At 51.5% G+C, this 14,285-nt stretch overlaps 4 protein-coding genes across 4 annotated transcripts; 1 reads left to right on the forward strand and 3 right to left on the reverse strand.

Moving 5' to 3' along the window:
* Positions 1-114: 114 nt before the first annotated feature.
* BDV14DRAFT_195302 (type I polyketide synthase) lies at positions 115-7,948 on the reverse strand (the record flags this gene model as incomplete). Its single annotated transcript, XM_073772145.1, has 7 exons — positions 115-3,116; positions 3,171-3,267; positions 3,323-5,949; positions 5,996-6,446; positions 6,498-6,610; positions 6,669-7,306; positions 7,353-7,948. The coding sequence occupies 7 exons, from the start codon at positions 7,946-7,948 to the stop codon at positions 115-117; spliced, it is 7,524 nt and encodes a 2,507-aa protein (XP_073633584.1).
* Positions 7,949-8,306: 358 nt separating this feature from the next.
* BDV14DRAFT_208260 (cytochrome P450) lies at positions 8,307-10,138 on the forward strand (the record flags this gene model as incomplete). Its single annotated transcript, XM_073775350.1, has 4 exons — positions 8,307-8,714; positions 8,767-8,860; positions 8,913-8,981; positions 9,069-10,138. Exons 1-4 carry the CDS (start codon positions 8,352-8,354, stop codon positions 10,136-10,138), a joined length of 1,596 nt encoding a protein of 531 aa, XP_073633585.1. The 5' UTR covers positions 8,307-8,351.
* A 40-nt stretch (positions 10,139-10,178) lies between these two features.
* On the reverse strand, positions 10,179-11,839 carry BDV14DRAFT_46140 (cytochrome P450). The gene is made up of 2 exons (XM_073776818.1): positions 11,762-11,839; positions 10,179-11,707 (listed from the first exon to the last, which is right to left on the reverse strand). Exons 1-2 carry the CDS (start codon positions 11,816-11,818, stop codon positions 10,220-10,222), a joined length of 1,545 nt encoding a protein of 514 aa, XP_073633586.1. The 5' UTR covers positions 11,819-11,839; the 3' UTR covers positions 10,179-10,219.
* Positions 11,840-11,887: 48 nt separating this feature from the next.
* Positions 11,888-13,481, reverse strand: BDV14DRAFT_195305 (uncharacterized protein; the record flags this gene model as incomplete). The annotated part of the gene is made up of 3 exons (XM_073772146.1): positions 11,888-12,107; positions 12,177-13,108; positions 13,164-13,481. 3 exons carry the CDS (start codon positions 13,479-13,481, stop codon positions 11,888-11,890), a joined length of 1,470 nt encoding a protein of 489 aa, XP_073633587.1.
* Between the last annotated feature and the right edge of the window lie 804 nt (positions 13,482-14,285).

Genomic DNA, 14,285 nt, shown 5'->3' on the forward strand with positions numbered 1-14,285 from the left:
GGTCATCGGGACGGTCATAATGCTTTGATGGTTGTAACTGTTGAAAGGTAACGTGCCACTTATGTTTAAGATTCTCATTTATCTAATCTTGAAGATATACGTTCTATCTAACATCTACTTGGCGAGTCGTTTGTAAAGCCGCTTGGCAGCCATCTCACCTATTCGCTGGATGCTTCCTCCGTTCATGAGCTCTAACACCGATACATCAACCCCCAGGTTCTGCTTCCACCAGTTTCTCAACTCGATAGCCACCAAGGAGTCTACTCCTGCTGCAGATAATGTCAAACCCAAATCCATTGGCTCCTCATCATCTCTGCGCATGAGGAACTTTGCAACACGGTCTCGGATCTGACAAGCCAGGAACTCAATCGCGTCGGCCTGCTCCAACTGCCGTGGGTTTTCAGCCACCGATGCTAAGAATGGAGCCATGCCACTGTTGGATGCAGCACTGTCTGTTGCTACCGTCTCGATATTTCTGTAAATAGCCATGCGAGGATCCCTTTTCCATATGATGTTGTTCTGCGGATCCATTATCGGTAGCCGGCACTCTAAGGCTTGGGTGATATGGCTAGGGTTGTGGTATAGGATACCCTTCGTGCCGACGAACCTCTTGCCAACAATAGGCTTTGCGGCCGACCGAGAAATGGTGAGGTGCAGCGCCTCCAAGAAATCTTTCTCTGAGATGAGACGGCCTGACATGGCAAGCATCGTATCTTTGGCCGTCGGGGTGCGGCTAATGTATCCCACATCGTCCACGGCCCCAATATCCAGAACAGAAGCTGTCAAGCCAAGATTATGGCGGTACTGCACAAAAGAGTCCATGAACGAATTTGAAGCGGCATAGTTAGCTTGGCCGTAATACCCGACCATTCCACAAACTGACGAAAACAATACGAAAAAGTCCAAAGAACCATCCACAAGCGCATTGTGCAAATTCCATGTGCCTTTCACTCTTGGACGGAGAACTGCTTCATAAGTCTCCAAGTCCATGTCAAGGACACCAATATCACGGAGTATCATGGCCATCTGCATCACGCCAGCAATGGGCGAAGCGGCCGTGGCCACAATGTGGTTCACCAGCTCACTATCAGCGACATCGCCGGCGAATGCCTGCACTTTGCACCCCATTGACTCCAACTCTTCCATAAAGGCAAGGTCGTCTTCTCCCTTTCCAGCCGACCGGGAGAGGAAGATAATGCTCTTCGCACCAAAAGTTGCCATCCACATGGCAATTGCTCGACCAAGTCCGCCCATGCCACCAACGAGCAGATAAGTTCGATCTCCACGAAAACTTGGTCTAGGAATTGACGGGGCCCAAGAAAGCTTTTCTTCGTTTTCTGGGAATCTGACCACAATTTTGCCGACGTGCGTACCCTGTTGCATGCATCTAAAGGCGTCTTCAACTTCCGTGGCGTCGAAGATGGTTGCTGGATGGACGGGTTTGATGTGTCCTTTGACATACAAGTCAAGCATGAGTTCCATAAGTCGGCCACCCGTCGCCCTCCTGAGACCAACATGTCGGGAGACGTCAATTCCAAAGAAGGTCCTGTTATCTTCGAATTTGTCCAGGGCTAATTGGGCGCGGCCAGTCATGTCGCGCTTCCCGATCTCAACCATGCACCCATTAGCGGCAACACAATCCCACGTCGTATGCAGCAGTTCGCCCGAAACGGAGTTTAGCACGCAATCAACACCGACGCCATCAGTGGCAACCATGAGGTCGTCGTAGAAGCTTGTATCCCGCGAATGAAAGATGCGATCGCGCGGGATGCTGAATTCGCGCATCAGAAACTCGCCCTTTTCTGTGGATCCCACAGTGCAGTATATCTCTGCTCCGATCCAGCGCGCAACATGGATGGCTGCAATACCTATACCTCCTGCCGCGGCGTGGATCAAGATGGTTTGGCCTTTTTCCAACTGAGCTTTATCAACCAGGCCTAGGAGCACTGTAACATACACAGATGGCATAGTCGCAGCATCTTCGAAACTGAGCTTGTTGGGGATGCGCAGCGTAAACCGCCCCGGTCGCTGCACTTGCGTTGCTAGTCCGGTCGAGCTGGTTCCAAGAATCATAACGCGATCGCCAACATCAACGTGATTAATGTCAGATCCAATCTTGCTTACAATTCCGGCGCCTTCCAAGCCAAACGTGTCGAATCCATTGCCTAGAGCATCAACACCATGTACTAAGCCCATGGCGATGAGGACGTCGGTAAAGTTGAGCCCAACAGCCTTGACCTGAACTTGGACTTCATCTCTGGCCAGTGTCGGCAAAGGCTGTCCTGACCAGTGGAGTGATTGCAACAGCCCGCGTTTCTGGATCAGGAGTGCTTTGGTGCCTGGTGGTGTTGGCGCGGTCTGCCGAAGGGCATTCGGCACTGTATACCAATGGAAGCGACTAATGTGTATCTCGCCATTAACCCAAGCATATTCGAGGTCTGGATCGAGGTTTGCGGGCATGTCTTTTTTGGTCAATTGAATCTTTCGCATAACATCAACTATTGCCTTAGCCGCCCCGGGTAAGCGCCAATCTTCTAGCTCCATTGTTGCCAGGGGCATGGCGAGCTCGGATCGGATAGTCCTAGCCATTCCTAAGACCGTGGCTGCATGAGGATCCTTGGCATTGACCTGGGCTGGATTCGTGAGCCATACAGCTACGGCTTGTTGCAGTGTTTCGATGGTCTTGTTGAAGCGGTCCCAGTCCTCCTCGCGGGGGCTACTGAGAAATGGACGGTCGAGGTCAAGGAAAGAAATCATGTCTTGCTCCGGAATTGAAGTTTCATCATCATCCCACTGGCGGTGGTGGACCCGACATCCCTGCTCCTGCAGCAGTGCCCCGACCTGCGCGGCCAGTGGATGGATATCTGTCGGACCAGAGAGCAGAGTAATGTCTTGATCGAACTCCGCGACCACCGCTGGCCTCGAGATAATGTTCGCATTTACGTGGAATGGACGTTCATTGTCAAAAGTCACTGACTCGCACCCATTGAACCCAGCGGCGAGGAGCTTCTCGTTCCATGCTTCTACGGGTAGATAGGGGGCTTCTGCGCGGCCGTCTGCTTCTCCCAGCCACCAACCAACAAATAGACCCATGATATAAACCATGCTGCTCGTGACTAGCAACTGAAGTCAGTGAAAAAGATCCCTGGGATCTGCTGGACTTGACGAACCTGGTGAGAGCTCCTGTAAGAATAGTCGTCCATGGTCACTCAACAGCGTACGTACATTGCACAATGTTTCGTGCAAAATTGGAGTGGCGTGGAGAACCTGAAATCGCAAAATAAGTTACTTGCTCTCCAGAAGAAGCATAAGTGATACTCACGTTCGAGGCAATGATCAGATCATACTCTCCCTCCTTGAAGCCCTGGACCAATGGATCCTTCGAGATGTCAAGCACTTTATATTCCATCCCGGAATATTCCTTGAAACGCTCTTGAGCAGCCACGAAGAATCCCGAAGAGACATCAGTGAAGGTATATTGGAAGTAAAGCCTCTCTCCGTACTCTGACTGAAGCTGCTGGAGGATCTTGGCCGTCAGACCACCAGTGCCGGCACCGATCTCGAGAACACGGAGTTGGGGCTGCGCGTGGCCGAGAAGCTGAAAGAACTCGCCGACGTCCCAAATATTGTTCATCCAATCATAAATACCCGCCAGCGTGCCGTCGTGTATGAGGAGATCCAAGAAGTCGGTTCTTCCTTCGAACACGTTTACTACCTGGTCGTATGTGCGCCACACTGCTTCCGCCATGGCACTGATACCAGCAGCCTTACATTCATCCAGAATTTTGGGAATGAGCTTTTGACGCTCCTCAAAAGACATCTGTGTCAATTTCACGGTGTCAACCAGCGGATACCCCGGTTGCTCAAATCGGGGAATTTGAGACTTCATCCACTTTCTGTAGTTCTCAAAGTGAGGTTGCGTCGAGCCTACGCCTTCAAGTCTGGCATTTGATTCCAAGGCACACAGGACATAAAGCTTCTCTGCAAGAGCGATTTGGTTCCGGAAATCATATTTCGGGCGAGTGAGCTTGGCCGCATCAAGAAATGATACGTCCGGCTTCCATTGCAATTGCAGCGCTGTGAGCTCCGCTTCATCTTCATCAGACGGAAGAGGGGTCCCGCGGAAGCCTTTGAGGATGAATATGTTTTCGCCATCTTCTCCGACTCCATACGACTCTCCTTCGACCCCCTCGCGGCCTGCCGCGGCATAATAACTGGCAGTGGTTGTCTTGATGCGGATATCCTGTCCTGACCCGGTACCAACATATAACTCTTTGATGAAAGTCGGCAAGAACTTCGTGTTGAAGGCGCTATATATCCCCTTGAAAGCGGCCACGGTCCATGACTGCAGCATAATGTCCAGGGTAGTTGGATGGAGAGGGTAAGATGATTCAGAACCATCACCCTGATAGTCTGTGATGTTCAGGACCGCGCTTCTTTCCGTCACCCCAGCCGTGATATTCCTCAAACCGGTAAACCGCGGGCCATAGTTGAGTCCAACACGACTCAGGGTAGTATACCACCGGTTCGCTGACACTTTTCGAGGCAGAGGCACCGGAAACTTTCTCTTCGACTCTGGCAAGGACTTTGACGCCCGGCCGCGGCGCACTAGACCGAAGCAGTGCTTGTTCCATGTTGAGCCATCGTGAGAAACAATCGAGAACTCGTACCAGTCGCTGTCAAGTGTCGCCGTTAGCCGTTGCGGACGGAGGCTCGTGACAATTTCCTTTGAGCCCTCTGCCTGGAGCACCAGAGCTTGACGCAGCTCGACTTCTTTGACTGTATAGCTATACGAAGACCGGGGAGAATTCTCTAGCTGACAAACCGCCTCACCAGCCATGGAAATGTATCCGGCGGCGGGAAAGACGATGTCGGTCCCCACGCAATGATCTTTCAGCCAGGGAACGTCACCAACGCGAATTTCATTGCGCCAAATTGGAGCAATCTCGGTTGAATCAAGAGTCCTGGATCCCAGAATATCATGTGGCGCATGTTTTCGGAACCTCCAGTTATGCATCACACGTGTTTCAGCCCAGTAAGGCCGCTCATAGTGCCATGGGTAAGCGGGTAGATCAGACAACAGGCGTTGTGTCTGGCCAGGGTCGCAAGGAAGCGAAACAGAAACCCCAGCTGTATACAACTGGCCGACTGTTGACAAAAGCGCCTGTGTGTCGTCTTCACCTCGAGTCAGAGTGGGGATGTGCCGTACTGAGATTCCAGTCTCCTGGTAAATTTGTCGAAGAGGGCCGCGCAGCGCATGGTGTGGCCCAACCTCTACGTGGACCATGCGAGGCGAATCCTGCAATAGCGACTTGACAGCATCATGAAAGAGGACCGGGTTCTCGAGATTGTCTTGCCAGTAACGAGGTCCGAAGTCGGATTCGTCTGACAGGACTTTGCCTCCGTATACGCTGGAGTAGAAAGGGATTTGGGGAGAAGTTGAAACCAGATGTTTCGAAATCAGTTCCCGGTACCAGTCACCCACATCTTTCATGTGTTCTGAGTGATACGCCATTTCCACCGAGAGCTTCCGCACGAAGACCTGGTCAGAATGGACTTTTATAGTGTCCATGACCTGGCCGAGCGCTTCAAAGTCGCCAGACAACGTCACGCTAGAGCCGCTGTTTTCACAAGCAACGCCTACGCCAGGGAGTAAGAATGGCAGCACCTCGGCCTTGCCCAGTCCAATGGCTGCCATGCCTCCGAGCCTCGTCGGGTTCTTGCAGACATATCCACGGTAAAATGCCGCAATCAACGCGCTATCCTTTGACAAAGCACCGGCAGCGTACGCAGCAGCAATCTCTCCACTGGAATGGCCCACCACTGCCGAGGGTGTGACACCCCAAGAGCTCAGGAGATCGACCACTGCGATCTGAATAGCTGTGCACAGTGGCTGTGAGAGCTCTGCCTTTGACAATTGTGTCTTGTCGTCGCAGGAGAATAGAATGTCTAATTTGTCAGTATTCTGTCTCATGTCTCGCCTTATGGAACTCACCTTCGATTGACCATGATGGCGCATCGTCTTTCAGCCCTTGGAGCACTTGGTCTATGGACTGTATGTTCTTCAAGAATGAGGGATAGTCGACCATTAATTGCCGACCCATCTGGACCCATTGGGCGCCCTGTCCGGTGAAGACAAACGCAGCTTTTTCAATGCCCTGGGATGCAACAGCCACTGGCTCGCCTAGCGCTGCAGCTTCCTTGACAACAAAAAAGCCTCGATACTTCAAATGCTCGCGTCTCTCTGCCAATGTGTACGCAACATCAGCGAGTCGCTCGGTGTGAGTCACTATGTATTCCGAATGGCTTTTTACGAGCTCCTTGAGCGCTTCTGGGCGAGCTGCTGAGAAGAGTAGAAGAGCTGGCGATGACTTCTGTTCTTTAACAGCAGGCGGAATATCCTTCGGCGCGTTTAAGCCGAACGAGGCCGCAGAGTCGACAATGAACTAGAGGCACATCAGTGATACGAACTTGGTAAGAGCCTAACGAGTACTTACATGCACATTGGAACCACCAATACCATAGGAACCGACACTCATACGCTCAGCCCGTCCTTCGGGCCAAGGCGATGCTTCCACGGGAACGACCAGTTTGGCTGCATCCCAGGGAACTGTGACTGTTAGCGGAGTTGAACTATCAAGACCAATTAAGCTGGAGAGACCACTTACTTGCCGGATTGGGATTGTTGAACTTGATGTTTGGGAGAATGGTACGATGTTCCAGGGACAGAACAGCTTTCATGACGCTAGTTATAGCGGCCGCTCCCTCACTGTGCCCCAGGTTCGGCTTGACGGCTCCTAGGAATGCTCCCTCTCTACCGAAGCAGCGTGCTATGGCCTCCACTTCGATGGGGTCTCCGACTGGTGTCCCGGTACCATGAGCTTCCACCATAGCGGTCTGGGCCATGTCCAGACCAACGGAAGCATACGCCTTCCTGATAATGGCTTCGTGGGCATCGGGATTCGGATTTGCCATTCCACCTTTGGATCGACCATCTGCGCCAGCAGCTGACGAGCGAATGACAGCGCGAATGGAGTTACCATCACGGATCGCTTCGTCTAATCGCTTGATGTATAGTGCCGTGACTGCCTCTCCACGGGCATATCCGTCTGCGGCCGCGTCAAATGATTTCGAGGATCCCTCAGGCGACAGCGCCATAAGGAGACTCATCGAAACCGTTAACCCGGGTGCAAGAATTAGATTTGTACCGGCCACGATAGCCGAAGAAATGTGCCCTCGGCGGATAGCCTCTAATGCCTCGTGAAGGCCGACTCCCGCTGATGAGCATGCTGTCTTGTACATAACACTGAATCTAGTCAGCCATGGCGCCTAGGTTTGTTTTCGACACTCACCTTGGCCCTCGAAGATCATATTCATAAGAGATGCGATTTGCCAGCGCAAAATCCAGCGTCCCCATCATTAGGTACGGATGGAAGAAGTTACTGTCCTTATGATGCATCTCCTGCCAGTCTTCCGTGAACATACCGACATATGTCCCAATTGGTTTCCCTCGCCAGTTCTCCCCCGCACGCTCCAGAGCCTCTCGGACGACCTCGAGGATAAGTCTCTGATTGGGGTCCATGAGCTCCGCCTCGGCCGCGGCCGCTGTGAACATGGAGTGATCGAATTGGGCAAAATCGACATCGTCAAGAAAGTATCCGTGCTTTGTGATGACTGTCCCATGTTTTCCATTTGGATCGTAGTATCCGTCTATGTTGTAGCGGCTTGCTGGTGTCACGGAACGCGCATCGCCTTTGTTCAACAAGAACTGGTATAGTGCTTCGTCGTCTCGAATTCCTGCCGGTAGGCGCATGGCCATACTGCAGATTGCCACGGGGACAGACTCATGTTCGGAGCTAGAGCTATACCCATTGGTGTCCGTGTGACCATTGGTATTCACGGCTCCATTGGGATACCCGTTCGCATGTCCATTGCTGTGTCCGTTCATCTTGAAAAGGCTGCTCAAGTCCTGCTAGATGCTCTTTGACCTCCAGCATCAGGTTCAATTACGGCCTATCTATATAGCTGTTGAGCCTCTGGGAGTATTTCTTTCCTGTCCATACTGCCTGATCTTAAGCTAAAGCTGCTCGCGCTAATGATAGTGTTTGGGGGCTAGCCCCCGGCAAGTAAGCACGCTACCTAATACTTTTTGAATAGTGCTTACCAGGATATTTGATAGATTTGGATTCTACGAAAACCCCTGCTCGACACTAATCCTTCGTTGCAGGGGCATGCCGTGGGTCTGGATGATATCGTACGATAAGCAGGATATATAGGCTCTTGACAGCCTCTCGCTCGGTTTGCAATACTCCATATAGCAACCCAGGTACGGTCCGATAGCGCCCCTTACGATGGAGATTCTGAATATGCAGAAGTTATCGCTCGATCATGTCCACGCGATGGCCTCAAGGCCCTTGCCAGCAGCAGCGGGGCTTATCGTTTGCATTCTCATCCTAGCAAGCTTTCTCCGAATTACCTTCGCTAGACCTACGATTCTCGTCCAGCGCTACCAGTGGGACTCTAGATCCTTGGGTTCCCGCAAGAAGCGCTGGATGTGGGACTCGCTTAATTTATTTAGAGAGGGCTACGTGAAGTTCTACGATCGACCATGGTTGGTTTGGACCTCAGAGGGGGACCATGTTGTCTTGCCGCCAAGCGCTGTTGATGAGTTGAAGATGTTGCCGGATCACACGTTGCCGTCATCGCTGCGAGAGGTGGGTAGGGGTGATTATCCATCAGCTTGGGTCTTCTACTGACACTTCCCAGTTCATGCTACCGCAATATACCTTCAAGCCCTTTGCACCTTGGAAGCTAGACTGGGTGAACCATGTCATCCTGCATGACTTGAACAAGAACATGGGTATGAGTCCAACAGCGACCGGAGTGCATGCATCCCGCTAAAACCTCGATAGCGAAGATATTTCCAGGAATGAGCGAGGAGGTTGATATTGCACTACCAATCGAGCTCCCCACCTCGACCGGTAAGCAAATAGGATCCCTATCAATTTCCCTGTCCAATACTATATCTCAGCCTCTCCACCCTTCCAAGCTAACGGACCCTGGTCAAGAATGGACGGAAGTCGACATCTCCACTCAAATCCTCCGAGTGATCTGCCGAGTCAGCGGGCGCGCATTCGTCGGCACAGGCCTGCACCGCAATGACGAATGGATCGATATCAGCTGCAACTACACAAAAGACTTGTTCCTATCAGCCCTCAAGCTCCGCGCTGTCCCATCTATCACTCGACCCCTGCTCGCCCTCTTCCTCCCTGATCTGCACCGCGTATACCAACATAATGACCGCGCCCGAGCCCTCGTCCAATCAATTCTTCAGAAGCGCGAGCGGGACGGAATCAACGATCCGGGGTACTCCAAGCCCAACGACACAATCCAATGGATCCACGATCATATTCCGGACAAGGATAAGCGAGATTACGCGTACCAGGGCGCTGCACAGCTGGCTATCACAGCTGTCTCGGTCCAATCAACCAGCAAATTGATCGTCAACATCCTGCTGAATCTCATGAAATATGAAGAATACGTGCCCATCCTCAAAGAGGAGATCGAGGCCGTCCTTACCAAAACAGATGGACACTGGACACTGGAGAGTATGAGCCGGCTAGAGAAACTGGACAGTTTCATGCGTGAATCATTGAGATTTGAGCCGCCGCTTACAGCTACTTTTCAGCGCCGCACATTGCAACGCCTTAAGCTCTCTAACGGCACTGAGCTTCCTAGTGGTACACTAGTCTGCGCCCCCGCAGACGCCATCGCATTTGATCCGAACTTCTATACAAATCCCGACACATTCGACGGTCTCCGCTTTTTCAAACTGCGTCAGGAAGCCGAGGAAGCAGGGAACGGCAAAAGCGGAAGTAGCAAGGCCAGCGCCAAAGTCCGGCATCAGTTCGTCGCGACGAGCAAGACGCAAGTCCAGTTTGGGCTGGGGAGGCATGCCTGTCCTGGGCGGTGGTTTGCGGGGCACGTCATCAAGACAGTTGTTGCTGGTATTTTGCTGAATTATGATCTTAGATTTAGGGATGGCGAGGGGAAGCGCAAGGCTTTCTTGTTCCAGACGACGAATATGCCTGATCCGAAAACGAGGATTCTTGTTAGGAGGAAGGAGAAGAGTGGCTAGCGTCAGATGATACCGCTGTTGAAGTCTTTCATTCGCTTTACATGTCCATCTATCTCCCAATGAAGGCCCCGTCGCAGTGTCTCACCTATCAATATCAACCCGCTGAGTCAATCTCACCATCAACGGACCCTTATCCCACAACGTGTATACCTTCTGTTTCTCCCACCCATCGCTTACAGGCAACAATTCCAAATCAAAGTTCCACAAGACTCTCGCTAAAATCACGCGCATCTCACTGTACGCAAAAGGCCTGCCAAGACAGTTCCGCGGACCGAAGCTAAACGGCTGCGACGCCGCGAGGTGATCCCTATGGAAGGGGGACGATTCGTCCGTGGCCTCGAGCCACCGCTCAGGGATAAATTCATCTGCCCGATGGAAGTTCTCGGCGCTGTGAGACGCTGACCACATATGGACACCTACCGAAACATCACCCGGGACTGCTTGCCCCGCAATTACCGTGCTAGTGCCCTTGTTGGTTCTGCGCGGTGGTGCAACGGGCCCTGGCGGGTAGATACGCAGTCCTTCTGCTATGCAAGCTTGCAAGTAGGGCAGCCTTTCAGCCGCAGCTGCGAAGGTGATACCATCTTCTCGCTGGAAAGCACCTCGCACCTCATTGGTTGCTTTCTGTAGTGCACCATGGTTTTTTAACAGGTAGTATGTTGTGCCGGAAAGCCCTGTCGCAGTGGTTTCTGTCCCGGCAAGCAGAAGAAAATTTGTGTTTGCTTCGACTTCGTCGGCACTCAATGGCTCTTGTCCTGTTTTGTTGGGGTTGTCATTGCTCTTCAGCAGAAAAGAGATAAAGTCCGGCTTCTCGCGGAGGATTCCCTGCGCGAGTCGTTTCTCTGTGCTTTGCCCGACGAATTCGAGGTGTCGGCGCCGCGCATCCTTGAGGCTGGCTGGTGCAAGATATCTAAGTAACCCAAGAAGTGCAGGATGCGTGCATATTGCCATCGCGCGTACAAAGGCACCGAGTTTGATGGTTTTCCAGAAACCGTGCACCCATTCATGATACTTGCTACCACGCAGGCAGTTGAAAGACTGTCCGATGGCTAAGTCGCCGATTATATCGAAAGTCGTGAAGTTGTACCATTCGACGAGGTCGGCGGGAGTTGATGAAGCGGCAAGTCCGCTCAGTCGTTGGATTAGAAGATCAACATATACCTTGACCAAAGGCTCCTGTTCTCGAAGGGCGCGCTCTGAAAAGGCGTATGAGAGGGCTTTCCGGACACGGGGGTGACCTCCCTCGCCGACGGTGAAGATGCTGTGACTTTTGCCGCGAGAGAGTTGGATAATACCGTAGAAGGAGGGATCCTTGTCTGGTGCATTGTCTTGAAATCCGTATATATTTTTCCATGCTGTCGGAGAAGTGAAGGAGAGATTATTTGGTGAGTAGCGCACAACTGGACCATAATTTTCGTGGAATGCCTTAATGGACTCCTCGAGCTTTCCTGCGATAGTGGTCTTGAAGAGGAAGAAATAGTTACATTGCCATCGTTTGGGTCCAGGAAATCGAGATAGAGGGTGCAAGTACAGGTTATAGAAGGCGTTGAGAACAGTGTATATCAAGACCTGCAAGAATTCCAGTCAGCGCTGAAATATTTAGACGTGGAAGGCTTGACTTACAATCCAAAGTAGAGCGATGAAAATCTCTGTGAAGTTTGTAGGTGCTTCAAGAATCATTTTTGCAAGTGAAAAGGTAAGTAAATCCGTGGCAATGACGATCAGGCTGCGTAAGGGGCAGGCCACGCCCTATGTATGCGGATCAAGAGGGCCCCAGGGAGTCTCAGGAGATAAAGACTGAAGCTGTCGTATGATTGGAACGACTTCAAAGCTCTGGTAACCATCGTTTTTCAAGAGGCATGCAGCAAGTGGGCCAATAATCTCTAGTGTCTTCATTGCAGTTGGATCTAGCAGCTTGAACCGGTCCATGGCCGAGTCCAGCATCTTGGCTGTAACAGTAGTACCTCTCCTATAGATAAAAGTCCAAAGTCAGCGTCCAGGAACTTGTCGTACACTCGGCAAATGAGTAGATACGTACACTGCAGTAGCCAGCCTTGTTGAACATATCAGTAAAATTCCCGGGCCCAGGGCGTTAGCAGCTTGAAACCAGCGTTTGCCGTACTTTTTCTTCTCGTGGAACTTGGCTCGCAGCTCGGCTCGGCGCTTTTGGTCCATTTCTTCCCAACCCTCATGGATGTTCTCCAAAATGCAATCAATGACATGGGATGCGTCTCCCCGTCCCACAGTTGACGTGGTGCGGTCACTTCCCGATGAGCGTCGCCGTCCACGGTGCGTTTCCGTATACTCGAGGTGGAGTTGGATAAGGCCCACACGGTCACGAACTAAATCATCGCCCATGCGAAAATTCAAATGGCAGACCACTCGATACGCCCGCTCTAGTTTGGAATATGGCGAGGTATCTGAATGCAAATCTGTTCCTTTTGGGTTTGAGACTATCTCATCATGTTCGTGCCAGATTCCCCACTGTATCCAGCGAGGGAGCATAGAATCAAGAAATTCGTAGTAACTCTCACATGTCATGTTGTATGATAGGTGTCTGACTATCAATTCCGATTCCGTCTCTGATGGGTCGAGCTTGATCTTTTGCTTTTTCGCGACAGATGCTCTGCGTCGAGATGAGGTGGCCTGGTGCGCCAAACAACCCCTCTTTTGCCCTGCGGTTGATGATGATTGGAATGCGTTCAATGTAGGTGTTGCACAGTGGTGAGGCTCTGAGGTTACACAGTGATGAGCAACTATGAGGGGCTCTGCTGGTGAATTCCGATTATCTACCGTACTGGCATGTGTGTTATCGAACATGCCGTACAACAAAATATCCGATTCTTCTGAGCCTGTAAAAATCGGGCTATGAAAGTCGAGCGCAGCTGAAGGAAGATGAATCATTTGAGTCAGATTCGAGCCTTCCCCGTCGTTACCGTCCATTGTCGTGGGGGCCGCAAGGGAAGAACTCTGGAGCACCATGAGTAATTGCTCTTTCCAATTTGTAGTTCATTCGATCACTTACAGTACCAGAAGCTGTCCTGATCGCTCCTGTTGTTTCCATTTCATATATTGGAGCATTCAATTCTGGTGGGGTGGGCGGCCATGGAAAGCCCAATGCCGTCTGGTCAAATGTATCCCCGCCGATTATGCTGGCTTCTCCCTCGATCAAGAGGGACCAATTGTTGTTCTTGGTGCTCTCAATGCGCATTTGAAACGGGCCAATAGAATCAACCTGGTTTTGCCCTAGAAAGGCCTGTAGCGCGAGAAGAAAGTCTAGTGCGCTCGTCCTCGTGGATTGCTGATTATAGAGCCGATTCAAGGGGGGGTTGGTCGTCTTCATGATGAAACTTTGCTTCAAAAAATTGATCTGTATTTTGCAGATTCGTGCGGAGAAAGCGGTTCTGGGGCCTCAAAATATGCCGTTAAATATGGAGCTGCAGTATGTCCAATGTCCATACTCCAGTTTGAGCTTAGAAAGGCTTCATGCAGATAAGCACATGCCCAGACTCTGGGCCGCCCCACAGGCCTCAAGACGGGCCATGGCCCATGAGCCGTCTTCAACCAGCCTTGTCATCCTGTCGCAACATGTTGCATAGCGATAAGCTCTGTATGGGTATGATCGTCACAGGCCCTGGCTTGGTCTATTATGAGTGTGAAACAATGGTGTCACACAGTTGGATCATCACGCTGTTCAAATTCTGGCGGATGCTGTTTCCATCTCGGGCGCTCCCGAGATCATTTAGCAAGTGGGACCTAGGGAGCCTCGAATCGTGTTTATAAATGGCCATTTTCTAGATCTCGAATGAGTGGGACATTGGGAAAAAATAACCGAGGGTGGTTGGCGGACTCTGAGGGTCTGCGGCGCAATCAACTCGCGTTAGGGGGAGTTGTCTGAGGGGCTGTCATATCGAGTTTGAGATCTGACTGGTTGGTGTTAGTGCCGCATTACCGTGCTCTTAGCCAAAACAGCGAGGTACGTACTCGATCACGTAGATTGATGAAAGACCCCTGCTTGGTGTGGTTTATTGGTTGGAGCCAGCTGTATCTGATATTGATCAGCAAGGATGGTGTGGTGTGGCGTGGCGCAAGAAGGAAGCAAACTAACAATTGTTTCTTTGTTGTCTGAGACGGGGGGAAAGATGGT

The sequence above is a fragment of the Aspergillus stella-maris genome (assembly GCF_047715825.1).
Source record: "Aspergillus stella-maris strain CBS 113639 unplaced genomic scaffold BDV14scaffold_2, whole genome shotgun sequence".
In the NCBI taxonomy this organism is placed as follows: domain Eukaryota; kingdom Fungi; phylum Ascomycota; class Eurotiomycetes; order Eurotiales; family Aspergillaceae; genus Aspergillus; species Aspergillus stella-maris.

Bases quoted from the DNA above. Each gene is read 5' to 3' on its own strand.
- BDV14DRAFT_46140 (XM_073776818.1), bottom strand. From the start codon at position 11,818: ATGATTCTTGAAGCACCTACAAACTTCACAGAGATTTTCATCGCTCTA. The intron at 11,708-11,761 runs GTAAGTCAAGCC...GAATTCTTGCAG, and splicing joins TCATCGCTCTACTTTGGATT to GTCTTGATATACACTGTTCT.